General features: G+C 39.7%; 1 protein-coding gene and 1 pseudogene across 7 annotated transcripts in view; one reads left to right on the top strand and one right to left on the bottom strand.

Moving 5' to 3' along the window:
- The window catches only part of PEAK1 (pseudopodium enriched atypical kinase 1), a 324,368-nt gene that overhangs the window by 234,179 nt on the left and 62,293 nt on the right, over positions 1-27,896 (top strand). For all 7 annotated transcript variants that reach the window (XM_058736962.1, XM_058736967.1, XM_058736964.1 and 4 more), the window contains 2 exons: positions 2,452-5,699; positions 27,566-27,759. In XM_058736962.1, the coding sequence (XP_058592945.1) occupies positions 2,566-5,699; positions 27,566-27,759 (3,328 nt within the window). In that variant the 5' untranslated portion in view covers positions 2,452-2,565. The remainder of the gene's footprint in view (positions 1-2,451; positions 5,700-27,565; positions 27,760-27,896) is intronic.
- LOC131516223 (60 kDa heat shock protein, mitochondrial-like) lies at positions 16,275-18,005 on the bottom strand (annotated as a pseudogene).

Below are 27,896 nucleotides of genomic sequence, written 5' to 3'. Positions count from 1 at the left end.
TTTCCCCTATTTAAAACCTTTCAGTGTCTTCCCACTCCTCTTAAGATAAACTCTGTAATCTTTAAAAGCCTAAAGGGCCGTGCATGATCTGGCCCGTGCTTTCCTTTTCAGCATAATTTTATGCCATTCTTTTCCTTGCTCAAAATGTTCCAATCTCAGACTAGCAGGAAATGCTTTTATCAACTAAGGGATAGCTTTTTGAATATCCGAAGGACTAAATAAATGTTTTCAAACAAACACTTGAAAAATATACTCTTACCATATTGAAATGAGCCATTTGATAATCTCCAGCAAAGAATGAACTTAGGTTTCAGCCAGGCTGTTGGGCTCTCTGTATGGAATACTTTGATCTTTAAGTCTGTACTTCTTTCACTGAGGCAGAATGCTTTATGAGTATTGTTCACAAGGGACTTAGCTGTGTGTGTGTGTGTGTGTGTGTGTGTGCGCGCATACACGTGTGCACACACACATGCAAGCTAAAGAAAATATTCTTTTCTTTACACGCATGCTGAGACTCGACAGAAACGCTGCATTTCTAATGAAATGAAAGATCTTTTTTGCTGTCATTATACATGAGTAAAGTTAAACTCTCTAGCCATTAAAATAGTCTTACACATACATGCCTACTGCCAACTTTATTATAATATCCAAATTAGAAATATAACACTGTAGTGATATTCTGTGGGAAAGTCTGCAGCTCTGTGCCTAAGACAAAAGGGAGAGTCACAAGATTAGTTGTTTTTTTTTAAATAAACTTTAAACCCAGCACATTTAGTCAAACCGTATTTATTTAGCTCCTTATGCTAGACATGTAGAGATGAACAAGATAGAGCCCAGACCTTAAAAAGCTCAAAAACTAGTGAGTAAACAGACAATTTAAAATGAAAGTGCAGGGCACCTACCTGGGTGGCTCAATCAGTTAGGTGACCAACTCTTGATTTTGCCTCAAATCATGATTCATGATTCATGAGATTGAGCCCCACTTTGGGCTCTGTGCAGACAGCAGACAGCAGACAGCACGGAGCCTGCTTGGGATTCTCTCTACCCGGCTTGCACACACGTATGCACACTCTCTCTTTCTCAAAATAAATACATAAACTTTTTTTTTTTTAATGAAAGTGCTTGTTCATGGAGGTATGTCTAAGTGGCTTTGATAGTATCAAGGAGAAATGAGTAGCCCAGTGGGATTTACAACATTAATAAGACTAGCTGATGTTTAAGACATAAAGCTAGAAGGGAGGCAAAGACCAAATCATGAAAACCTAAGGGGCTTGTGTTCCTTCCTAGAACTCAGAGGTTCCAACACCTCAGTGCACTTAAAACTTGTTAAAACAAACAAACAAACACGGAGAACTTGTTTTAAAAAATCAAATTTGTGGACTCTTCCCTCAGAGATTGACTACGTAGGTGTGTAGTGCTTCCCCAAGTGGTTCTTACTTAGCTGGCAACCCCTAGTCTGCACACTGACATTTGAGAGTCAGTGGGTAGGTAAGACTGAGCACAGAATAGTTAAGCTAGGTAGTAAGTTGATCCTCTTAGCTTTTCAGAAAGGTAAATCTGATGGTAGTATCTCATTAAATACGAATTCTGATCCAGTAGGTCTGGGGTTATACCTGAAATACTGCATTTCTAACAAGTTCCCAAATAAGGCTAATACTCCTTATGTGGGGACCACATTTTGAGTAGCAAATGTAGAGAGGTTGGATTGGAGTGGGGTGAGACTGCAAGCATGAAGATCAGTTAACAGCTTATTGCAGGAATCTAGGCAAAAGATGGTGAATATCTGAACTGCTAGCAGGGTCTGGTAATGACAAGAAAGAGTTCCAGTGAAATGTAATAGATAGAATTGGCAAGACTAATTTAAGGAGTTAGAAGTGAAGGAAGAGGTGTCAAGAATTGAGTTTAGTTATCTAAGTAGATGATGGGGACATTAACTGAAATAGGGTAAAGACAGAGAAAGGAGGTGGCCTGGAGAGTAGAGGAGGGCTGATTAGAGTAGAAAAGTTTCTTGCAGTTGAGAAAAGGGGTAGCCGGAGGCTTAGTTTGAATGCACTCAGATTGAGGAGTCTATGAGGTAGCCAAATTAAAAGGGCAGGTGGAGGAGGAACCTACAGTGGACTAAGAAGTATCACACAGGTTGTAGATAATAAAAAGAGCAGTTTGAAACGCACTTCCAGAAGGGGAAGTTCACAGTAGCGTTGCCACATAGATATCAAGTGAAAGATTATATATAGTTCAATGAGAGTATACAAAAATTATGGCTGAAAGACGAACTTTCCAAAATGCTAACTGGCTTAAGGAGTTCAGAAAGCACCCAAATTAATTAATCTTTCAATCTGTTCTCTTAAAGAAAAGTTTAGGAGTGGAGCCAATTTTTTTAAGTCATTCATCATGATAAGCCTCGTTGTGCCTTTTCCATTTAGATTTTCTTTTTTTTTTTCCCTCCCACAGATTGATCATACTTACAAGAGCTGCTATGATACATAGGGGAGGTGAAAACTGATGGATGAAAGTTTTGCTATGCACTGAAAGGAAAGCATTGTCTGTGAAGGTCTTTTCTTAAAAATGTCTGCTTGTAACACCTTTACTGAACACGTGTGGAAACCTGGTGAATGCAAGAACTGCTTTAAGCCTAAAAGCTTACACCAGCTCCCCCCGGACCCTGAGAAGGCACCCGCCACCCATGGCAATGTGAAAACTAATGCCAATCACAGTAATAACCACCGCATGAGGAACACTGGGAATTTCCGTCCTCCTGTGGCTAAAAAACCCACTATAGCTGTGAAACCCACTATGATGGTGGCAGATGGGCAGAGTGTATGTGGTGAACTTAGTATCCAAGAACACTGTGAGAACAAACCTGTCATCATAGGGTGGAACCGAAACAGGACGGCCTTGAATCAGAAACCACTTAATAATAATAATGAAGATGATATTGAAGGATTTAGCCACGTTCCTAAGCCCTATGGCAATAATGATAGTGCAAAGAAGATACCAAATAACAATAATGGTCTAACTGATGTGTTAAAAGAGATAGCAGGCTTGGATACCACCCCTCAGATGAGAGGAAATGAAACAAACTCCAGAGAAACATTCTTAGGAAGAATAAATGATTGCTATAAAAGATCATTGGAAAGAAAGCTTCCACCAAGTTGCATGATGGGCGGTATAAAGGATACTCAGGGCAAGCATGTTATTCTGAGTGGGAGCACAGAAGTGATCAGTAATGAAGGGGGCCGGTTCTGTTACCCAGAGTTTTCTAGTGGCGAGGAGAGTGAGGAAGATGTACTTTTCAGTAACATGGAGGAGGAGCATGAGAGCTGGGATGAGAGCGACGAAGAGCTGCTGGCCATGGAGATTCGCATGAGAGGGCAGCCCCGCTTTGCTAACTTCAGGGCAAATACTCTGTCTCCTGTTCGATTCTTTGTGGACAAAAAATGGAATACTGTCCCCCTGCGAAATAAGTCTCTGCAGAGAATCTGTGCTGTAGACTATGATGACAGTTATGATGAAATCCTAAATGGTTATGAAGAGAATTCTGTGGTCTCCTGTGGACCAGGAAGCATGCAGAGCATGGTGTCATCTGATTCTACATCACCAGACTCTTCTTTAACAGAAGAGTCACGTTCTGAGACAGCCAGTGGTTTATCCCAGAAGATCTGTAATGGAGGAGTATCTCCTGGTAACCCGGGAAATTCTAAGGACATGAAGGAAAGTGAGCCCAATTATGAAAGTCTCTCTGGTAATAATCAGGAAAAGGACTCCTCACAAGCACCTAAAAGCTCAGTAAAAGTTCCAGAAACACACAAAGCAGTGCTTGCTCTCCGATTAGAAGAGAAGGACGGCAAGATTGCTGTACAGACTGAGAAGCAAGAAAGTAAAGCCTCTACCGATATTGCTGGGCAAGCAGTAACCATTAACCTTGTCCCCGTAGAAGAGCAAGCAAAGCCCTACCGAGTTGTGAATCTGGAACAGCCACTGTGCAAGCCATATACTATCGTGGACGTGTCGGCAGCCATGGCCACTGAGCACCTCGAGGGCCCTATTAGCAGCCCCAAGACAAAAATCTCCTCTTCTACTCCAAACTCTCCGATGACATCACCTGCATCGACGTCAGGACAAATAAGTGCCCACTTCCAAAAATCCAGTGCAATACGATACCAGGAAGTATGGACTTCCAGTACCAGTCCACGACAAAAGATACCCAAGGTGGAATTAATTGGTGGTGGAACTGGACCAAATGTCCCTCCAAGGAAAAACTGTCACAAGTCAGCACCTACTTCACCGACAACTACAAACATTTCCTCTAAAACCATCCCTGTTAAGTCACCCAATTTGTCTGAAATAAAATTTAATAGTTATAACAATGCTGGTATGCCACCTTTTCCAATCATCATTCACGACGAGCCAACCTATGCTCGGAGTTCTAAAAATGCCATCAAAGTTCCCATTGTAATCAACCCAAATGCATATGACAATCTAGCCATTTATAAAAGTTTTCTTGGAACAAGTGGAGAACTCTCAGTGAAGGGAAAAACCACAAGTGTAATAAGCCATACTTATGAAGAAATAGAAACTGAAAAACTGTCCGATAACACCACTAGCAAACCTACTGAGTGCCCCCAAGCCAAAGGGCTTTCAAGCAGCACAGAGCGTAAAAGGGGCTCAGTGGCTCAAAAGGTTCAGGAGTTTAACAGCTGTCTGAACAGAGGTCAGTCTTCACCACAGAAAAGTTATAGTTCTGGCCACAGCTCCCCAACAAAGATCCAGAGAACCACTCAAGAACCTGTGGCCCAAATAGAAGGTACTCAGGAGTCTCAGACGGTCAGCAGCAGCAGCAGCACCAGCACCAGAGAGAAAGCAAGCACAGTGCTTTCTCAGATTGTGGCTTCTATCCAACCACCACAGTCTCCTCCAGAAATGCCCCAGTCTGGCCCTAAAGCATGCAGTGTGGAAGAGCTCTATGCAGTCCCTCCAGATGCTGACGCTGCTAAGAGTACACCAGTCCGACCCAAGTCTCTCTTTACGTCTCAGCCCAGTGGGGAGGCTGAAGCCCCTCAGACCACAGAAAGTCCCACTGCCAGAGTACGGAAAGATCCACTCGCAAAGCCAGTCACTGCCCCTCTCTCCAAGTTAGTGGCTAACTCCCAGGGTGAGCCACCCCCTCCCTTCCCCCCACCTCGTTCTACTTCCTCCCCTTACCATGCGGGCAACCTTTTGCAGAGGCATTTCACCAACTGGACCAAGCCAACCAGTCCTACCAGGTCAACGGAAGCTGAATCAGTTTTGCACTCTGAAGGCAGCAGGCGGACAGCTGATGCAAAACCTAAACGCTGGATATCATTTAAAAGCTTCTTCCGCCGCCGGAAAACAGACGAGGAGGATGACAAAGAGAAAGACCGAGAGAAAGGGAAACTGGTGGGCCTGGATGGCACAGTCATCCACATGCTGCCGCCTCCTCCAGTTCAGCGCCATCACTGGTTCACAGAGGCAAAAGGACAGTCCAGTGAGAAGCCAGCCATTGTCTTTATGTACAGGTGTGATCCTGCCCAAAGCCAGCTCGGTGTGGATCAGAAGGCCAGAGCAGACCAGTCAGCACTTGTAGAAAAAGATGGGACAGAGGATGGGTTACTACAGGACTCAGAGAAGAAGAAAAGGAGTCATTCTTCTCCGTCACAGATCCCTAAAAAAATTCTCAGGTACGTAAAATAGAATGGCAGAATATGAGAATTTTTTAACACATTTTTAGATGCTAAGTTTTTTATATCTTTCAGGTTGCATAAGAGCCATTTCTGTCTGGAAGTAGCACTCAGTGGCCATCATCTATCTTTATAACTGCATTCCAAGATTAGAGTATTATTAAAGTGATCTTATTGCACTGAACAAGGTTTATGGCCCTGGATCTTTAGCTAAAGTAGCCTGCTGCATTCTGGTGAGTGCAGAGGGGCTTGAACATAGAAAAGCAAATCCATAACACCCTAATAGCAGTAAATAATATGTTGCTTTGAAATGCTATGATAGTGTGAGGAAGAAACAGGATCAAATGAATAAATGGTGATACTCTTCTTACCCTCACTGTAGATGGAATAAAGCTCTTCAAGCGATTTGTTCTGGCTTTCACCAAGGTGTAGCTCTATATCCTTACTTTGTTTTCAGGGAATATTTGTTTTTTTAATGCTGTCTCTTTCTGTCTTCCTTCCAAGTATTGTGGAAATTTTGGGGTGGGGGTGGAGTTGGGGGCAAGCAGTCTGTAGTTATTTAACATGTAGGTGATATAAGAGAAGATGGTTACTGAGATTGAGACCCAGTAGTAGAATCCATAATGCCAGCTGGGCAAACGGCCCACCCGCCTCAGTTCTCTAGGTATCCATTTTCTTTCCTTCTTTAATAACTCTTTCTTGATCACCTACTCTGTGTAAAGCACATTGTACATAGTTCTCTTGAATCCATACAACAGCCCTACAAATTGGTTGTATACAGATGAGGAAACTGAAAATCAGAGAAGTTAAGAATTGACCAGATTCACATAGCTCACAACTGCCAGAGTCAGAATTCAAACTTTGGTTTGGCTGACTCTAAAGCTTGCATTCTTCCCACAGTGTTGCACTGTTAATGAACACAAGAGTAAATGAAGTTTTTATATTTTCACTTGTAATCATTCACATAAACATTTATGTTTAGGAAGCCTAAAATTGTTGTTTCTCATTCATATTGTAAGCAAAATTAATGAACTGCCAATAAAAACAAGAACCACTATCCCAAATTTGTAACAAATGGGATGATTTCTTTATATCCCCTGTACTTCTTAATTTATTTATTTTTAAACGTTTTATTTATTTATTTATTTATTTATTTATTTATTTATTTATTTCTATGAATATAATTTATTGTCAAGTTGGCTTATATACAATACCCAGTGCTCATCCCAACAAGTGCCCTCCTCAGTGCCCATCACCCATTTTCTCCTCTCCCCCACGCCCCCCCATCCACCCTCAGTTTTTTCTCTGTATTTAAGAGTCTCTTGTGGTTTGCCTCCCTCCCTCTCTGTAGCTTTTTTCCTTCCCTTTCTTCCCCCATGATCTTCTGTTAAGTTTCTCAAGATCCACATATGATTGAAAACATGGTATCTGTCCTTCTCTGACTTATTTCACTCAGCATAATGCCTTCTAGTTCCATCCACATTGCTGCAAATGACGGTAAACGTTTTATTTTTAAGTAATCTTTACACCCAATATGCAGCTCGAACCCACAACCGCATGATCAAGAGTCACATGCTTTACCGACTAAGCCAGCCAGGCACCCCAGTACTTTTTTACTTCTAAACAAAGATATGCCCCGAGTATTCTTCCATCTGATTCTAAGTCTGCCTCCCTGTTGACTTACAGTAAGCCTTTTCTACCAGGCCTGGCATTTTCTTTGGCAAAGACAGCAAACTCTTATGATAGGGCAGATCCTCTTACCAGCTTTTTTATTAGAAAAGTATAAATAAAAATGAAGTGAGTACTTAATGCCTTCACTTTTTCGAGCAAAATGTTAGCAAGTTTATATGTTTATCTGTATACTCTTTACAAAAATAAGCTTTTTACATAACCCCCAAATAGTTGTCAAAATGCTAGCAAGTTCCTGTTTTCCTTAAGTCCATATAATAACAAAGCAAGCAGAATAGTAGTAATATATTCCTGGAAAGAGTAGTCTTGTCATAGGTAGTTGAAAGTGGATGATAGAATATTGTACTCCAGTAGTAATAAAACACATGTATTACAGGTTACTGTTTTATTTAGGAAAAAAGCAATTTAAGTAGCACATGGTTGGAGTTACTTATGTCAGATAGTTCTTGCAGATCGATAAATGGCTTCACTCTTCATTAAGTATGGCTGTGGTGTGTTTATCTGCCTCCTGGAAGAGAGAGCCAAGACTGATTTGGCATGTCTTCTGTGAAATGAGATTCTCTGCTTTGGCTCCGTGCCACCGTATGTGGGCTTGAGGGCAGCCCAGGCCCTGTGGCATGGCAGACCCCTTACTGTACAGCTTATATTTTCACAGATGTTGTAATGAGCTGGTCATATTTTCCAAATTTTATCAGTTCTTAGTAAGTAACATCCCTGAATCCAAATGATGCAGTTGGTGTGCCCCATTGGTTTCAAATGTAACCATGCACCACAATAACTTGAGGGCTGTTAAAACAGAGATTGCTAGGCCCCACGCCCACAGTTTCTGATGCAGTAGGTCTGGGGTGGTGTGGGTCCTGATAATTTGCACTTCTCACAAGTTCCCCGGTGGTGGTGGTGCTGCTGCTGCTGCTCCTGCTGCTCCTGCTGCTGCTCCTGGGGCTACACTTTGAGAGCCAATGACCTCACCGCCATCCTAAATCTAAAAATATGTGCTGCAGTCTAAGTAAACCATGTGTGAGGTATTAAGATTTCCTTAGAGGCACCCTGGAATTTTCACATTTCATAATGGCTCAGATTGAGCAGAAAAAGAGGTTTTAAGTAGTGCTTTTTTTTTAATTGTTTGGAAAGTTTTAAAGATACATCATTTGCTTTTTCAATGATTACTTAATTGGATACACCATTGGTATTTACTTAAAGCAACTTTGAAAGGGAAAAACATTACTGTCAAATGTCAGCCTTTGTGTTTCCATCCTGATGGTGGTGGTAATCATTAAATTACCATCCCGCTGTTGGAAGAAATGAAAATTCAAGTTGTTCTATAAGTAATGAAGATACCAAATCCAAACTGTAAGAAATGAAAAATACTTGACTTCAGGCCAAACCCTAAAAGATAAGGGACTTTATAGAGCCTTTTATTATGGGATTGTTACTAAATTTATTTATTTGACTGTTCAGGTGACATAAATTGAGTATCTTCAGTATGCTGTATATGTGCCATAGGGACAAACAGGGAAAAGATGATCACACTGCTGAAATAACAGGCTTGGGTTTGACTTCGCTTTAGCTATTTGTCTGGTTCTTCAGTGTACAGTGACTATAATGATACCTATCACACACAGTTAATTTGAGGATATAATAGGAAAACACATAAAAGATTTTGCACAGGGTCTGACACACGTTGGGTGCTTTAAGATGTTAGTAGCCCCTCTGCCTTCGATATAATAAATGCTAAAACAATGTATGTGTGTAGCGACACAGAAGCATAAAAGACAGTGATTAGATCAGCTTAGAAGAGACTTCTCTCAGAAAGGAAATACACACCAGGTCTTAAAAGACAGATAGGATTTTTCCCACTGCTTAGGAAAGACATTGTAGGCAAAAGGAACAATATATGCAGAGCCGCAGAGGAGATGATGATGGCAAGCAGAATCAAGACAGGTGGCTGGGGCCTCTGGATGGCCCAGTCGGTTAAGCATCCGACTTCAGCTCAGGTCATGATCTCATGGTTCTTGCATTCGAGCCCTGCATCAGGCTCTGTACTGACAGCCCAGAGCCTGGAGGCTGCTTCAGATTTTGTGTCTCCCTCTCTCACTGCCCCTCCCCCACTCGTGCTCTGTCTCTCTCTTTCAAAAATAAATAAACATTTAAAAAGTTTAAAAAAAAAAAAAGACAGGTGGCTGGAAAAGGATGACGAAGAGACCAGTGGTTCTTCAAATGTGGTCAAAGCAAGGTCAAATAGTGATCACGCACAAGTCACCACTTTCATAAGACATTATTCTTTTCACTACGTTGACATTTGCACTGGTGGCACAAAAACAATAGTATGTAAAACTACTTACACCTTAACAGAAATCAAAGCCATCGCCTAATATTGTCCAAATAGTTAAAAAAAAAAAAAAAAAAGTTTCACTTAAACATGTCCTTGATGAAGTAGTTTTATTAAATCTCAGCCCTTGAGGCTATGTCTGTTAAATGGGAAGTATACATGAAGTGCTTCTGTTGCACACCAAAGTATGATGGCTGCCTCAAGGAAGAACACTTGGGAAATAGTTTGAGTTTCAAGATTTGGGTTACAAAGCTGAACTACAGCCCCCCCCCACCCCATTTTCATGGACTGCCTTGAAAGAACAAGTGGCTGATCCCCTGTGGCTGGCTATTCAGACTTGAGTGTTTGGCAGATATTTTCTCAAGAATGAGCATAGCCTATTACTTAAAGGAAAACAATGGACAGTATTTGTTGTCAATGATAAAATTCAGGCTTTCAAATAAAAGTAAGAATTTTTGAAAACTTGTATCTGCCACCATGACCTTGACAGCTTCCTGATACTTAGAGATTTTTCTGATGAGATTGGTGGTGGTGGTGGTATTTTTAATATCATATGATGAAATGTGCCAAAATTTGGAAGATCTGCATAACCCAGTGAACTGGCAATTTCCAAATGACCTAATGCATGATATTACAAAATTACGCATACGTTGAAACTGCAAATTAGACCAATAGATTTTTATGTAACTGAGTCCAAAAGGTTTATTATTAATGGTTTCAGATTTCACATTGCAAGTAACCTTTAAGGGACTTCTACTTACCAAGTTCTGGTATAGTACCAAGAAGAATATTCATAATTATCTAAAAGTCTACTGATACACTCCTCCCTTTCCCACCCATATATCTGGATGAGATCAAATTTTTTTCATTACAGTTGACTCTTGAACAACACAGGTTTGAACTGCACAGGTCTACTTATGTGTGGATTTTTCTTAAATAACATACAGTACTGTAAATGTATTTTCTCTTATGATTTTAATACCATTTTCTTTTCTCTAGCTTACTTTAAGAACACATTATATAATAATATATGACATACAAAATATGTGTTAATTGACTATGTTATGAGTAAGGCTTCTGCTCAATAGTAGGCTATTAGTAGTAAGTTTTGGGGGAGTCAAAAGTTATACGCAGATTTTTGACTGTACAAGGGACAGTGCCCCTAACCCCCACATTGTTCAAGGGTTTTAAAGGGTTTTTAAAAATTTTTTTAATGATTTTTAAAGGGTTTATTATTTTAAATGAACTAGTAACTATTTTTAAATTTTCTCAATTTTAATTTCTCATATAATATCAATAGCTACAATTCACATAAGCAAGAGCCCTTGCACTTCTCAATAATTTTTAAGTGTAAAGGAATCCCAAGAACAAAAAACTGGAGAAGTGCTGAGACAAACTGTGAAGAGGCTTGCATGATATGTTGAAATATTTGGCCCCTGGGGCGCCTGGGTGGCGCAGTCGGTGAAGCGTCCGACTTCAGCCAGGTCACGATCTCGCGGTCCGTGAGTTCGAGCCCCGCGTCAGGCTCTGGGCCGATGGCTCGGAGCCTGGAGCCTGTTTCCGATTCTGTGTCTCCCTCTCTCTCTGCCCCTCCCCCGTTCATGCTCTGTCTCTCTCTGTCCCAAAAATAAATAAAAAACGTTGAAAAAAAAAATTTAAAGAAATATTTGGCCCTTATCTTGTAGATTTTGTAGCAGAAACAGGTTTTATGGGGGGAAGTATGTGACTTTTTTATTTTTTTATTTTTTATTCTTTTAAAGATTTATTTTTTAAGTAACCTCTACATCCAGTGTGGGGCTTGAATTTACAACCCTGAGATCAAGAGTCACATGTTCCACCGACTGAGCCAGCCAGGTGCCCCAATATTTTTTAATTTTAATAAAATTTTTTCTGGCAGTGGCATTGAAAATGGACTGGAAAATGGAAATACTGATGACAGGGATACTAGTCAAATTTGGGCTCCTGTGGAATATATTCACAGGCATCATTTCTATCTGGCTAAGTCTGGATCATGAGGAGTTAATTTAATGGTTATTCTAGTCTGTGATCGGGTGGGAATTCCTCCACTATCATTTTTACGCACACTAGCCTACCTGCCATCTCTGCAGCTCTTTGGGTGTCCATAGCATGAGGAGTAATACTACACAGGAAGAAAAATGTAAGCACTGGAGTCAGATTCAGATTTGAATTCTATGTATACCACTGGTAGGTGTGTGACTTTTGACTTAACCTCTCTAAGCTAAGGCTTTCCAACCTGTACAGTAGTGATACTAATACCTACCTAACAGAGCTATTATGAGGACTAAATTGATACCTATAAAGCATCTAGCACAGTATCTAGGAATAGGGTTGGCCTCTTTACAAATTCTGTTTAGGGCACCATAATTTAAGATGATCCTTGCTGAATGTCTTGCCTCTGCAGTCTGTTTTTAGAACAGCCAAGTGTTCTTTCTTAAACATAAATCCAGTCATAAGCCCAAACTGCAGAAAGCCCTGTATATGTGACCTTTGTCTACTTGTTTAATTTTACTTACTCTCTTGCTCATGAACCCCAGTTATTCTGGCTTCCTTTCTTTCTGAGGGCCTTGTTGATAATGTTGACCGTGAAGTGAATACTACAGGATTACCTTTTAAGGGATACCATCTTAAAATGGGTCCTTTTATTTATTTCCATTTTATTTTAAAGTTTTTGTGAAAGAAAATTTTAAACATATACAAAAGTAGATAAATTAGTAAAATGAACTACCATTTACCCCAAACCCACATTTCCAACAGTTACCAATTTATGGCCAATCTTGTTTCATCTATAACCTTTTCTTCTTCCCCACATTATTTTGAAGCAAATCCCAGACATTGCATTTGTAAATGTTTCAGTATGTATCACTAAAAGTTAAAATCCTTTCCTTTCTTTCCTTCCTTCCTTCCTTCCTTCCTTCCTTCCTTCCTTCCTTCCTTCCTTCCTTCCTTCCTTCCTTTGCTTTCTTCTTTCCTTTTCCATCCTGACCATATACCAGAAAGGATTCTGTAAACTTTAATGGCTAACTCCTGGCTAAATAGCATCTGGTATCCAGATTTTAAATACTGGGTATATTCTGATAACTCCATCCTTGACCTACCCCATGATTCACATGCTTATCCACTTGATATCTCCACTTGAACATCAAATGGACCTCTCAAATGAGGCATGTCCAAAACAGAATTCTTGATTTTTCCCTCCAAATCTATTCCATCCCAGTCTTCCCTTCTTGGTAAATGATCCCTCCATCCATCCAATTGCTTATTCCAAAAAGTAGGGGTCATCCTTGATCCTTCTCTTCCCCACACCCCCTACATAGAAAATATCGGCAAGTCTTGTTAACTCATCCTCTAGAATAATACATCCCAAATCTGTTTACTTCTTTCCATCTCTGCTTCTACCACTGTGGTCCAAACCACCATCATCTCACCTGATTTACTAAAGTATTTTCCTAATTGATTTCCCTGCTTTAATCTCTTGCCTCTTCTAATCTAGTCTCTCTAGGATAGCTAAGTAGCCAAGTACTCTTTTTCAAATCAAATCACATAGTGTCAACACAGTGAAGAAAGTCCCTACATAATATGACCTCTGCCTACTGTCTACCTATTTAACCTATCTCCTATTCATCCCCTTGTTCACAAACTTCTCACAATGGTTTTCTTTCTGTTCTTCATATGTGCCAAACATAACCCCTTTTTTAATCAGCTACTCACTCTCTTTGGCATGCTTTCTTCAGATTTTTGTATGGCAAGCTCCTTGTCATTCAGCTCTCAATTTAAGTGTCACTTCCCCAGGAAAATTTTAACTGACTTCCCCATCTTAAGAAACTTCCCCTACCTTCAGTCACTCCCCATTACATCATCCTTTTTTATTTTTGATTTATTCACGTGTTTATCACTTTTTCCCCCCCACTATTCTGTCTTCATTTTACTCCTCCCTTCTGGATTCAGTTTCCGTTTAGTAGTCTTTTCAGTAAGCTGTGTGGTAAATTCTAAAATCATCTTGATTTCATAATTGGTAGGCAGTATCTTTTGCCAATCACATGTCCTTAAAAATTTAGTTGAAAAACATTTTTTCTAATCAGTTACAAAAACTTAGTGCCTAAGAAAATAACTGTAATTCACCCAAAATAACTTTAATACTTCCAGACAAAGTTAAGGATCTCATTTGCCCACTGAAGGGCCTCTTTTGGCTAACCTTTCCAGCTTCACCAGCCCTGAACATCCTGTTCCTAATTAGCAAAGCCCCCCAGTGTATCATGTAAGTCTGGTTTCTCTGAGACTCCCAGAAACATCTCAGGAATTCAGCTGTGCCTCACACTGCTGGGATTCTGTCCAAACCTCTGCCAACTTCTGTTTTGGACAGGGAGATAAGGTTTGGCACACCTTTGCTGCCTTAGGAATGCCATTCATCTGTATAAGCCTTCCTCTATCCTTCCAAGATCTTTTTTTATCTTCTTAGAGCCCATAGAACTAAGCTATATTCCTTAGTAATCCAGGAGTCGATTCTAGGAACCTTCTAATCCACTCCAGGGTTCAAGGATATATAGAAGAAGTTGGAGAACTATGGCCTATAGGCCAAATCCAACCTGTCACCCCTTTCTGTAAATCAAGTTTTATTGGAAAACAGCCACACTCATCCATTTGCATGTTGTCTATGGCTACTTTTGCACTATAACAGCAGCCTTAGGTGCAACAGACACCATGTGGCCTGTAAAGCCTAAACTATTTACTATCTGACTCTTCACAGAAAAAGTTGACTGAGCCTCTGAACTAAGCTATAATAAATACCCGATTTGTCTGTGGTTGTCAGGCATACTAGTGGCTTATGTCCATTCTAGCCAAACACTATACAGGTTTGCTACTCACTAAAGTACCCAAAGTCTAGACCTCTTTATAGACATATGTGTATGCATATATAGTATGGAAAAAGAAAGTCTGAGCACTTTTCAGATTGTGGTAGAATGTAACGTCCTTCTCTTTCTGTAAAGTTAGAAGCTTAAGGTTTTTTTTAAATGCTTATGCTCCAGTTATATCTTAATTTGCATTATCTCTGTTCTTTGCTAAGAGAACCCTATCAAAGTCATCTTTTCATGCTTAGGACCAGAATGGCCTCTGAAAATCAAATTCCTGTTTCTCATAAAGAAAAAAAAAAAAATTGGAGAGAGAAGCTGAAAATAGCTGCTTGCTCTCCTGATCATATATTCTTTACTCTAAAGAAACTTCTGGACTATAAGCATTTATAAAGATCACATCTACATTTGCTGATATACGGTTCTTAAAGTTAGATGAGTTCATAAAGTCCTTACTATTGAACTTTTAAGTAATCCTTTTAGAGAAAACTGATCTCTCACTTTATCCTAATCACAGAATGATGCAGAATAGTTGTGTTTATGTGCACCATGATAGGGTGGTTTTCAGACAGCTTTACATTCCTTTCCTTCTGGAAGGTGATAAAACTCCAGAGAAGTAAGCCGCCTTGCTTAGAGTTTCATAATGAATATATTCCCAAGTAAAGAATCCAGCTGAGACTTCCCTCACTTACTGGGTCAGTTTTGTTTCCTTGTTCGCCTAATGAATCCAAAGTTAAATACCAATATCTTATTATATAATTTTTTTGTTTTATTTTTTGTTTTTTTTTCTGATATAATTTATTTCAAGTTGGCTAACATACAGTGTATACAATGTGCTCTTGGTTTTGGGGATAGATTCCTGTGATTCATCCATCGCTTACATACAACACCCAGTGCTCATCCCAACAAGTGCCCTTCTCAATGCCCATCACCCATTTTCCCCTCTCCCCCGCCCCCTCATCAACCCTCAGTTTGTTCTCTGTGTGTAAGAGTCTCTTATGGTTTGCCTCCCTCTCTGTTTGAAACTATTTTTTCCCCTTCCCTTCCTCCATGGTCTTCTGCTAAGTTTCTCAAGTGCCACATATGGGTGAAAACATGATATCTGTCTTTCTCTAACTTATTTCACTTAGCATAATACCCTCCAGTTCAATCCACATTGCTGCAGATGGCATGATTTTATTCTTTTTCATTGCCAAGTAGTATTCCATTGTATATATAAACCACATGTACTATATAATTCTTTTTTTTTAACTTTAAACAAATTTTTATTACACAAAGGTTGTCACATAATTGGACATTTCTCTACTTTGTACACAATTAGTCTTACTCTCCACAGAAAGGCTCCTTCTTTTCATCTGGTAATGGCAAACACTAAAATCCTGATTTTAACAGAATAGTAGTAAAAATGCCTCAGTGATTTAAGTTGAAAGCAGTACATTGGTACATGGCTCTTGCATTCAGTTATCAGGAATGTACAAATGTCTTTTCAAAAATACAAAATAAATTATCTGTAGGCATGGACAATGACAGCAGTAAACCATTATATGTTGTCAACTGAAACCAGTAATTGATGGTTATAGTGATTTTCTTAGCCATCAGCCAGCCTTTTCTTCAGTCGTTTCCTTCAGCTGACTTCTCTGAAGTTATTGTTTGAGGAGCACTGCCTTGAGCTTCCTCTCACATGTTCATTAATAATGGTAAAGCACTATTCTAGGAATTAGAACATGCCATCTCCCATACCACCTCCCATTCCACCTATTCCGCCCATTCCAGGGTCCTTCTCTTCCTTAGGAATTTCGGTGACTACAACTTCTGTTGTAGTTAACAGAGGCCACTCCAGCAGCATCCAATAAAGCAGTTCTTACAATCTTAGTTGGATCGATGATTCCCTTTTCTACCGTGTTCACAAAATCTCCAAGCATAGCATTATAACCAACTTCTGAGGAACTCTGCATAATTTTCTCAACTATCAATGATCCTTCAACACCTGCATTCTTAGCAATGGTCATTGCAGGAATTTTGAGGGTTCTCTTAATGATTTCTATACCAATTTTTTGATTCATTAGCTGGTGGTGTTATTGAATCCAAGGCTGGAATGCACCAAAGCAGGGCACAAGCCCCTCCCAGAACAATGCCTTCTTCAACAGCAGCTCTGGTAGCATTGAGGGTATCTGTAACTTTGTCTTTCTTTTCATTCACTTCAACATCACTTGTGCCACCAACCTTCAGCACAGCTACTCCCTCTGAGAGTTTTGCCAGATGTTCATTCAGCCTTTCCTTTTTATATTCACTAGTTGTGATATCTATTCAATGATTTCTTGGATACAGTTTGAGCCTTGTCACCTTTTCCTTTTAAGAGCATGGCATCATCTTTGGTCACAGTGACCTCTCCAACTTTTCCTAAGTCATGAGGCTGAACATCTTCAAGATTTAGAGTCAACCCTTCTCCAAACACAGCACCACCAGTAGCAATAGCCATATCTTTAAGGTGATTCTTTCTATTGTCACCAAAACCTGGAACTTTGACAGCTACAACCTGAAGACCAACTTTTAACCTATTCAAAACAAGTGTACTTAATGCTTCTCCATCAGCATCTTCAGCAATTATGAAGGGCTTATGGTGAACATTGGCAATTTCAAGAGCAGGTACAATGGATGGACACTAGAAATTTTCTTTTCACTCAACAGAACACACGCATCTTGGAATTCACATTCCTGCCCTTTTGATGTATTAGTAAAGTATGGAGAAATATAACCTTGATCCAACTTCATGCCTTCAATAATTTCTAATTCATCATTTAGTGTTTTTCCATCCTTTACTGTGATGACACCCTGTCTTCCAACCTTTTTCATTGCATCAGAAATGATGTTGCCAATTTCTTTGTCTCCATTGGCAGAAATGGTAGCAACCTGAGCAATTTCTTCAGGGGTTGTCACAGGTTCAGACTGCTTCTTAAGTTCAGCAATTACAGCATCAACAGCTAACATCACACCTCTCCCGATTTCCACTGGATTAGCACCTTTGCTAATCTTCTCGAAGCTTTCCTTGGCAATAGAGCATGCCAGGACAGTAGCAGTAGTGGTGCCATCTCCAGCCTCTTCATTTGTGTTATTGGCAATGTCTTGAACAAGTTTAGCACCAATATTTTCATATTTATCTTTTAAGTCAATTGGCTTTGCAACAGTCACACCATCTGTTGTTACTTTGGGACTGCCCCAACTCTTTTCAGTAATCACTATTCTTCCCTTTGGCCCCATAGTAACAGCTACAGCATCAGCTAAAAGGTCTACACCTTGAAGCGTTAAGGCTCAGGCATCTGCACCAAATTTTACATCTTTGGTATAAGCCTAAGTGAGATGAGGAGCCAGTGCCCTGGACACTGGTCTAATTTGGCAAAGGACTGTGGGTAATCAAAGCATTTCTGCGGGGCAGCGGCAGGGCGCTGAGGCAGGCCATCGGAGGCAAGGAAGGGGCACTATATAATTCTTAAAACACTTTCACTCACATTATCTCATTTGTCCCAACATCTATGACAGTGCATGCTTCTTCCTATTTTATAAGACAGAGAAACAGGCTCAGTGACATTCCCAGGGCCACTCTGCAAGCAGGTAGCAGAGCCAGACTCTGACTTTAGAGGTGTTTGACCCCTAGGTGATTTTTGTTGCACTCTTGGTGGTGGTTGTTGAGTCTGTTGGTGTCTGCCATGTCTTTTATAAAGCCAGCCTGAGTGCAAGAAGGTAAGTCTGTGACCAGTAAGGGATGTGTACTGATTCACTGAGCTGTCAAGCAGTCTGAAAGTACTCAACATTGGCACAGTTGAACATAGTTGTTCACTCTCTTAAAAGCACTTTATTTGAATTTCCTAATTAATACACACTCCTATAAATGTCACCACAGTCATTTTTTAGATGAATAATGGGAGACAGGGACCGAGAAGCAGTGGTACAGAGCTGAAATGAAATTTGAGTTTCTAATTTCCAGGCCTGTATTCAGACCTCTAAGCCACAGTTTGAGCCAGTGATTATTTAACATAACTGTAGTAGGTATTGATTAGAGTCATCAGGTAATAATATTTAAAGGTTTAATTCCAGGACAAGCAGTTTGTCCTCATATGGTGCTTCTATAATGGTGATTTGTTAATAGCAGGGAGAAAGGCTTGCCTGAAAAAAACAACACAATGACAGCAGTGCACGCTGATAGCTCCCACTCCCACTCCTAGTTCTTATGTGGGGATATAGACCTAGGAATCAGTCGTTGGCCTTTCTGTGCTGCTGGCACATGGATGTAGCTCCACTCTGCATCAGGGAGATGTCCTGTTCCACACTAGAACCTGTAGAGGATCCTAGTAATACTCTTCTCCAGTGCCTTGCTGTCCAGATCCCACATGATTTGACTTATTCAGCACCTGTTTACTGAGTGTTTGCTATAATCTCAGTCTCTTTATATTAATCTGCTCAGGCTACCTTAAAATACCACAGACTGGCCAGCTTACTTACAAGTATACAATCTTATCTGACAGGGCCCTACCCTTATCACCTCATTTAATCTAATTATTTCCTTGGAGGCCCCATCTCCAATATAGTCACACTGGGGTTTAGGGGCTTCAACATATGAATTTGGGGGGGAACACAAACGTTCATCCAGAACACCTGTTATGGATGTTCAGAGAAGGAAGAGTCCCTGCAGACACAAAGATGTTGTGAGCAGTGTGAGACCTGAGTAGTCTTTAGTGACTGGCTGGGTTTGAAATATATGGAAAGAAAAAGGGAGGGAACTCTAGGAAGGGAAAGTAGGTTCAGCAAAGATGGAGAATGTGGTATCCAAGGGACAAGGAATTATGATGTAGAAATACGTTGGCTTGTGTGAAGCTGAAGGATTGTGTATTAGAAAATTTGAAATAAAGAGGCTCTTAAATACTGAAAACAAACTGAGGGTTGATGGGGGGTGGGGGAGAAGAGAAAGTGGGTGATGGGCATTAAGGAGGACACCTGTTGAGATGAGCACTGGGTATTTGTATGGAAACCAATTTGACTATAAATTATATCTAATATAAAATTTTTTTTAAAAAAAAGAAAATTTGAAATAAGGATGGAAACATACATTGCAGCCTCATTGTGAAAGGCCTTGAAGGCCTGCAGGTAGTCCAGACATGACCCTGATGGGTCACAAGGATGTAGAACAGAGGATCAGTGGAACAAAATAGAGATTTTAGGTGAGCATTTTGTGCTCACCTCTGTCCTCTTTTGATACAAGGAACTGAGGTAGTGCTGCATGTTGGGAGACTTGACCTATTACTGCTTCTTACTTTCAGAGGAGACTTTATCCAGCCAGGGCTTCAAATAAGAACCGTAAATATCATACTAGGCCAAATCCCTGTTTTCTAACATTTTGTGAGTTTGTATAATTGTATTCCAAGAATAAATCTCAGAGGGTAAGGATTGGTTCCAAAATACCCCCTCCCTTTTTTTTTTAAAGAGCCCATTATGAATCTCTCATCTGTGACTACTTAAATTATTTTATTTCCACTTTCTACTATATCACTTCTGAGCAGTGATGCTCCTGACTTAAAATTTTCTTACTCACTTTTTACACATTGTTTCTTTTATACTTATTGCCCTGGTATCTCTGGTGGGGAGGGAGGCTATAAAATAGTTTCTCAGAGTGTGGGCCTAGGACCAACTGTGTTAGAATCTCCTAGGGCAATTATATAAATGCAGATTCCCAGGCCATACCCCAGAGCTGTTACATCATTCCCTAGAGGTGGGAGCCACAAATCTGCATCTTTGGCAAGTTCCCAAGGTAATTCTTAGACACATTAAAGTCTGGTAACAACTGGTATAGTATTTTAGAACACTGACCTTGAAGTCACTCAGGCCTGGATTTCAATCCTGCTTTTACCACTTATTAGCTCTGTCATCTTGGACAAGTCACTTGAGCTCTGATTCTAGTTACCTCATCTATAAACTGAGAGGCAGAATAGTGTCTCTGTTTAGAGCACAGACCCTAGAGTTGAACTGCTGGGTTTTAATCTCAACTCTACCAGTTAGCAGCTGTGTTATCTGAGGCAAAGGACTTAACCTGTCTGGACTATAATTTCTTTATTTGTAAAACAGATAATAATATGTCTAGTGCATTGTTGTGAGACTTAAAATAATTTATGTAGAAGGTTAGAAGGGGGATGGATTTTGCCTCACTCTTCCCTGCCCCAGGCATTGACAATGTCTGGAGACTATTTGGTCATGTGACTAGGGAAGGAGGGAGTGGTTCCAACATGTAAGTAGAGGCTAGAGATGCTAGTGTGATCCTACTATGTACAGGACATCTCTCCACTACAAAGTATTATCTGGTCCAAAATGTCAGTAGTGCCACTTTAGAGAAACGTGACTTAGAACAGGCACATAATAAGTACTATATAAGTTTTGGCTACTATTATGATTCCCTTGTTGTAGGAATAGCAAGCCTTACTTGGAGTGTTATTGTTAGAAGACAGATATAGATATAGATGTATAGATTTTTTTTTTTTTTGAGAGAGAGAGAGAGAGAGAGAGAGAGAAACACAACAGGGGAGGGGGGCAGAGGGAGCAAGAAGGAGAATCTTAAGCAGTCTCCACACCCAGCATGGAGCTTGACACAGGACTTAATGTCACTATATGAGATCATGACCTGAGCCAAAATCAAGAGTTGGTCACTTAACCAACTGAGCTACCCAGACGGCCCAGGAAATATATATTTAAGTACAGTACCAAGAACTCAACAAATGCAGAGGCAATGGTGGTGATGTATGTATAAACACAGTCTTTCTTTACCAAAGCAGCTCCTCTTTAAAGACATCCTTTTGCAGGGCACCTAGGTTGGCTCAGTCGGTTAAGTGTCCAACTCTTGGTTTTGGCCCAGGGCATGATCTCACAGTTTCATGAGTTCAAGCCCCACATCCAGCTTCGCACTGACAGCATGGAGCCTGCTTGGGATTCTCTCTCTCTGCCCACGCTCTTTCTCAAAATAAAAATAAATAAAAATCCTTTTGCAATGTAAATACTTCGTTTAGAATTTTTCAAAAGTAGAGCAATAATAGCTGTATTCTTTTTAAAACACTTTACTTCATCTTCATAAGCATTTATTGTTGAGTCTTTACAGTATACCAAGCTTGCCTTATGGTGCCAGTGTGGTAGATGTCAGAGTAGGAGAGTATCCAGTTCAGATCCTGACTCTACTACCGAAGTTTCCTTATAATCTTGGGCAGTTCACTTCACTGCTCTCAATCTCAGTTCCCCCATCTGTAAAATGAAAGCAATTACATCTACCTCCTGAGATGTTTTCGTGAATTAAATGGAAAAGTGTGTGGCTTGTACAGTGTCAAGTAGGAATAGGCTCTGAGTGGTTTTGGTTCCCATGCCCTCCTTGAGCCCCCAATGTTTTTGGAGAGTTTAGTATACAAAATCATCTCCATCCTCTGACTTGAAGGGCAGATGGACAGTTGAGGGAGATAAGAGGAGGGTGGGAAAATGTGTAGTGACTTGCTTCTCCAGTGTTTCTGGGCATGGGTAAAAAGTCAAGGACCCAAAAAATGACTTCCATATCCTCCCTAGGGTAGTTCTAGTAGAAAGGCCTGCATTTTCTTTTCATATCTTGCTTTTTCAGGAAATATACATCAGTATCTCACACCATTCTTTAGAAGTGAGCCAAGGCCTAAATGGTGATACTGAGAAGCTCCTTCTATAACCCTGTTATTAAAAAAGACAGCCTTCTTTTATTGCTCTTTTCCAAGATTAATTTATCTTTTCTGTTAATTTGCACAGATAGTATTCTGACTTTGTATTTCATATAATTTTAAAACTGTAATTTTTATTGGCATTATGAAGATGACAGTGATTTACAGTGGCCTGTGTTTTTATGTACTTCACTGTCTTGCGGTCTAGTGCCTAAAGACACTTTTAATTTGCTATTCACATCTGTTTAAAAAAAGTGAAACCATGCAGTATCTGAAAATTAGAGTGTATTCAAGACCTTGCACGTGGCTGCCAGTCTTCCCCATTCTAAGACCTAACCACTTCATTCACCAGTAAGAGTTGGTGTGTTTGACCAGACTCTGTTAGACATATTAGCAGGAGCTCATCAGATCTCAGTTAAAGGTTAATCTCAGTTCAGGAGAAGTTTGAAGTTTTCAGTTAAAGACCACAGAAGGCTTAGTGGAAAATTGGAGACACTAAGATAGTGATCAATGGACACAACACTTTTCTACCTGAGAATGCCAGTAATTGGAAAGTGTAGCAAAATCAAGTTGAAGACCTGAAAACTAAGATAGGATTAAGAAATGTCACATTGGTGGGGCAGGGACAGAAAAATGGAGTTTGCTTCCAATAGATTGAAGGTATGGGGTTTGATAACTTTGAACTCTCCTCATGTGTTAGTATATATTCCATTTCTGCAAAAGTCCATCATCCCCAGCAACCGCAGAAATCAGCAGGTCTGAAACAGTTAACAAAACTATGAAATGCTATCTCTGGAATGCTTTGATTTGAATTTTAGGAATAAAAAGAGGTTTTAAAAATCACACATTTGTTTATTGGCTGTCTTGGGCAAATAGAGACAAATGTCATTGCCGAAGAGAGCTGGCAAATGGGAATTTAGAATACCATTTGCCCAAAGAGGCAGATGGTCTCTGTAGAAGCCTGATTTCGTTTATGGTCCCTTCTGAAGCTGAATGAAGGTAGTTGAATTTGAAGATAAAGTTGAACTGAAATTGTGGAAATACTTGGATACATAAAGGACTCTAATGTAGAATTTGATTTGCGTTTTAAAAAGTGCATTTAGACATTTAACATAATTTTTACAAAAATTTGTCTTCAACAGATTTGCCAGGGAAAAAACAAGATTATTTCGTTTGATGGTGTAATGATTAATCCTACCACCTGGGTAAGCCAAGTGAGCTTCCCACAGGAGATGGCTTATGCAGCTTTGAATTATGTATGAATACTGTAGACTGATGAGAGCTAACCTTACCAAGGGATTCATTTGTAGAGCAGACAAATCTGTAACAGTGTTACAGTTTCCTTTGAACACCTTAAATTCATTCTCCACATTCAGAAAATGAGAATTCTTTGTGGAGATTATGATGTGATTTTTTTTGAAGTGTCAGGTCAAACATACCAAATCTCAATTACAAATTGGTCATTAATGAAAAAGTCGGTCAAAGAGTTTGAGGTACCAGCAAACTTGTGTTGTCTTCCATCATGAATGCAGAGTGGATCCTGAGGGTCCAGTAAAAGAGTAGGCTAAGTCTGGTTTGACTCAACCTGACAATTAAGGACCTAGAACTCAACACCATAGTAATCATAGACATTCCTCATAGCACTATAGAACTAGGGATTGTTTCAACATGAATTTAAATAGTAGAAATAGAGGGGCGCCTGGGTGGCTCAGTCGGTTGAGCGTCCGACTTCAGCTCAGGTCACGATCTCACGGTCCGCAAGTTCGAGCCCCGCGTCAGGCTCTGGGCTGATGGCTCAGAGCGTGGAAGCCTGCTTCTGATTCTGTGCCTCCCTCTCTCTCTGCCCCTCCCCCGTTCATGCTCTGTCTCAAAAATAAATAAATTAAAAAAAAAAATTAAAAAAAAAATAGTAGAAATAGAAAAGCGCTAACTTCCTCTTTGTGAGCCATATACCAGTTAACAATTCTGTTTTATAGTAATGAATATCAAATTGTACTTACCTGGAAAAAAATCTAGTTATCCTGGTCATATTTGTTATTTCAACATATGCTAAGATATAGTGTATTAGAAATTCTAGTAGCTTTTTTGTAATTTCATTTTGAAGATTTTTTTTACCTTCTGTCTCATGGATGAAATGGGGGAAATTTTCATTTTCTTTATTATCTCCTTCCTGATGCTGTCCTCCAGTTTGTACAGAGGATCAAGTAATCAGAACCTGAGTTCTGATTCCCATTTTGGTGTTTTCCCTATTATCTTAAACATTTCTCGACGAAATATTGGTGGTGAACTATTTTGTTAGGAGATAAAGTTTGTATCTAGGAAAGTGTCATTTTACTATTTGGGAGGGTTTTCTGATTTTATATCTATGAAAGAAATCAATGGTGAAAAATTATATTCCCTTATAAAATTAATATGCCTTAGATAACTTGTCAGATTTTTACTTCCTTCTTTCTTCCTAGACAATTTGTCTATTGATAAATAGTGTCTGAGTCAACCTTCTCTGATGCTGTTCTCAGTTCTTTTTCATTTTTTAGTCCTAGCATGTTACCACTTCTAAGCTTGAACTCTCAAAACCTCTCCCTTTCCCATCTCTTTTACCATTTTCATCATACAAAGAGGTGTTCTTCTCTCAAGCATTAGGATGTGACATACCATTGATGCATTTTTTCAAAAAAACACCCTTCCTTTTAGACTTTGCTGTCACAGTAAATGCCGATCTTAGCATCCATTCGCAATTCCTTATGATTTTACTTTCATCAATTCTCTTTGTGTAGTTCTTGATAGCTGATGATTATTTTAATTGGTGGTTTAATATGCCAGTGTACTTATTTTAACATGTGCTTATGAAAACTGATCTTTATGTGGAATGTAGATTGTGTTGTGCTGGTCCTCAAAGAGTTAATAAAACTAGTTTTCACTTTGCTTAGTTTCCCAGAGGTAGTTTGGCACATTTCCCAGACCAAACCCGTAAGGTAAAGGTCAAGGTGCAGTGGATGATATTAAGGTGCAGAATTCGAAACTTGTATCTTACTTGTAGTCCTCCTGAGCTCAGTTGGACCTCGGGTACATCAGAGCTTTAGAACATGGTTAACAGACCAAAGAAGGCCCTGTAGAATATCCTTTAATGGGGAATTGTATGAGTGAGTACAGTGGGTGAGTCTTTTACATTTCTTACTTTTTAACATCCATGTTTTGTTTTGAGAAGCCCTTAAAAGCACAGAGCTGTGTTTCATGTATGTGGGAACAGGCCCAGGGAATTCCTCACAGTTTAACAGCAGCAACTCTTGCTGTGGTTTTCACAATAGCTGAGGCTCATTGTACATAGCCCGTTCCTTGGGAGGAAAACAGACAGGTGAGTGTAGAGTTGTGGTTTCTGAACCAACCTTTACCAATCCTTTTTGATAATGGAAAAGAGAGCTTTCTGGTAACAATGAGGAGATTGGGTGAAGAAGGAGAAAAGGCAAGAGCAAGTTTGTGGAGATGAGGAGCCTAAAAACCACATTTTAGGGAATATCTTAAATTGACTCTGAGAAGAGAATGTCCCTTTATATTTATTGCTCTGAAATCATAAATGGTTTATATGAACTTTTGCCCAGTAAACATCATTTTCCTTCTCCTGCAGCATGTTGATAACTACTTAGTGATCTACATTAAGTGGTGTCCAAGAGAGTCTCAGAAATGTCACTTTCCTTTGTCTTTACTAATGAATGGAAGTAGAGGCCTCTTCTTACCTTAGTTTTATGATCCCTATTATGAGAAACTAGTTTTGTTTGCAGCCCTTCTTTTGGGTTGATGACATAGAGCAGCCCATTTAGAGGCAGCATGCTTTTACTGTGTGAGGCCTCCTTTACATGAACCACCCTACTGGCTGCTGGTAGAGTGGTGCCTTACCAGTGGTGCTTTTCCACTTTACCACTGTCCCTGAGAGTGGTACCATAAAGGAACCTCTAGCTCATTGCTCACTCCCAGTGTATAGAGACCTCTGGCTCTGCCAGTTTTGAAGGAGTATTTTTGAAGTTGAATGTCCAGCAGACTTCAAGGCCTGTTTTCTGTTCAGACACATGCATAATTTCCATAATGAAAGATTGATAAGAAGGTACTGCTTCTTCAGATCTACTCCCTCAAATCCACAGGTGATATATGTTCTGATGACACATGATCAAAGTACCTCTTTTAAAGAACTTGTAAATATCACCATGATTCACTGCCAATTGAAAATCCAGAAATAACATGTAAACAGTATGTAGGATATTTGCCTCTTTCTCTTTGCCCACTAAAAAAAAATAATACAGGAAGAAGAGTTGGTGAGTCTTGAACATGACAGTCTAAGAACACTTTCAGAAACCATTAAAAATGCTTGATTTTGAATTTATTTTGTTGGATAGCCCAGTGAGATTTCCTAACTAGGCCAGTTTTTTCTACCAACATTTAATGACCATTTCGTCCCCTTGTACTTAATAGCAACAGAATAGATAGGTCAGGTAGAATGGGAACTGGGGAAAAGCTAGCTATACGCAAATGAGCAGGCGGCAGTGAAACAAGATTGGAAACAGAGTATTATGGATATGCCACATTGTGGTATGTGGCTAATAGGATATTTCAGATTCATTTTAATAGGTAAGATTAACTAGAATGCAGAACTTTCTTTTCCATTTGCCTTGCCATGCATGCAAGCAAAGGTTGATGCTTCTGTCCTCCTGGCAACAAGACTGTCCTGGCCTCAGTTTACCTACTAAGACATTTGCTTAACGTCCTTATTTAGTCTAATCTCAACTTGATTCCTGATCCTTTACTAAATACTTTAGTGTGTAGTAAATACTATATACTAAATAAAGTAAATATATAAAGTATTTGATACTTGCTAGAGTGTTATGTACTGTAGTATAGTAAGTATGCTAAATAGTTCACTAAGTATGTGTGTATTTTGTGTCTAATTAGTGAAGCATTCAGCTTTCTCACCACTATCATCACCACCTTCTGCCTAAAAAAAAAATTTTCTCTTCTTACCTTCTTATTCTCAAGCTTCCCTCTGAGCTTACCATACCTCCTCTACCAAACTGGATTCTCAATATGTCTGGATCAAGATAAATAGAAGGATCAGCCCGCACGAAGGACTGCTTTCTATTCAGACAAGTATTTGAGCGCTTATGACCCATTGTTATGACTCTAGGGCTAGTTATTTACATTTATGGCAAGTAAATGCCTTCTATAAATCTAAATTTTAGCAAGACCTTTGAATGCCAGTATAACCATGGTGTGATTTTGTTTCAGTCACAAAACCCATGAAGTGACAGAGGATTTTTCTCCTCGGGATCCAAGATCTGTTGTTGTGAGGGAAGATGATGGAGGCTGTGCTTCTGTCCCAGCAGCATTGCCCCTACCTGAACTGGAAAGGGAAGAGGAAAAAGAAGATGTTTCAGATACTCTTGACCTGAATCCCTGTAGTGCAACCTATAGCAACTTAGGTAAGTAAAAATGTCATATAAATAATATTTAAACCTTTCCTTTTTATGCACTATCCAAATGCTATATTTCCCTGGAGAGATGGTTTTTATTGCTGCATGGAGCAAACACTGGACACTAGAGCCATGAATTTTCTTTT

Source organism: Neofelis nebulosa, chromosome 7 (genome assembly GCF_028018385.1).
Source record: "Neofelis nebulosa isolate mNeoNeb1 chromosome 7, mNeoNeb1.pri, whole genome shotgun sequence".
Lineage (NCBI taxonomy): Eukaryota > Metazoa > Chordata > Mammalia > Carnivora > Felidae > Neofelis > Neofelis nebulosa.
Note: the sequence above shows the minus strand (reverse complement) of the source record. Positions and strands in the feature narration are given on the sequence as shown.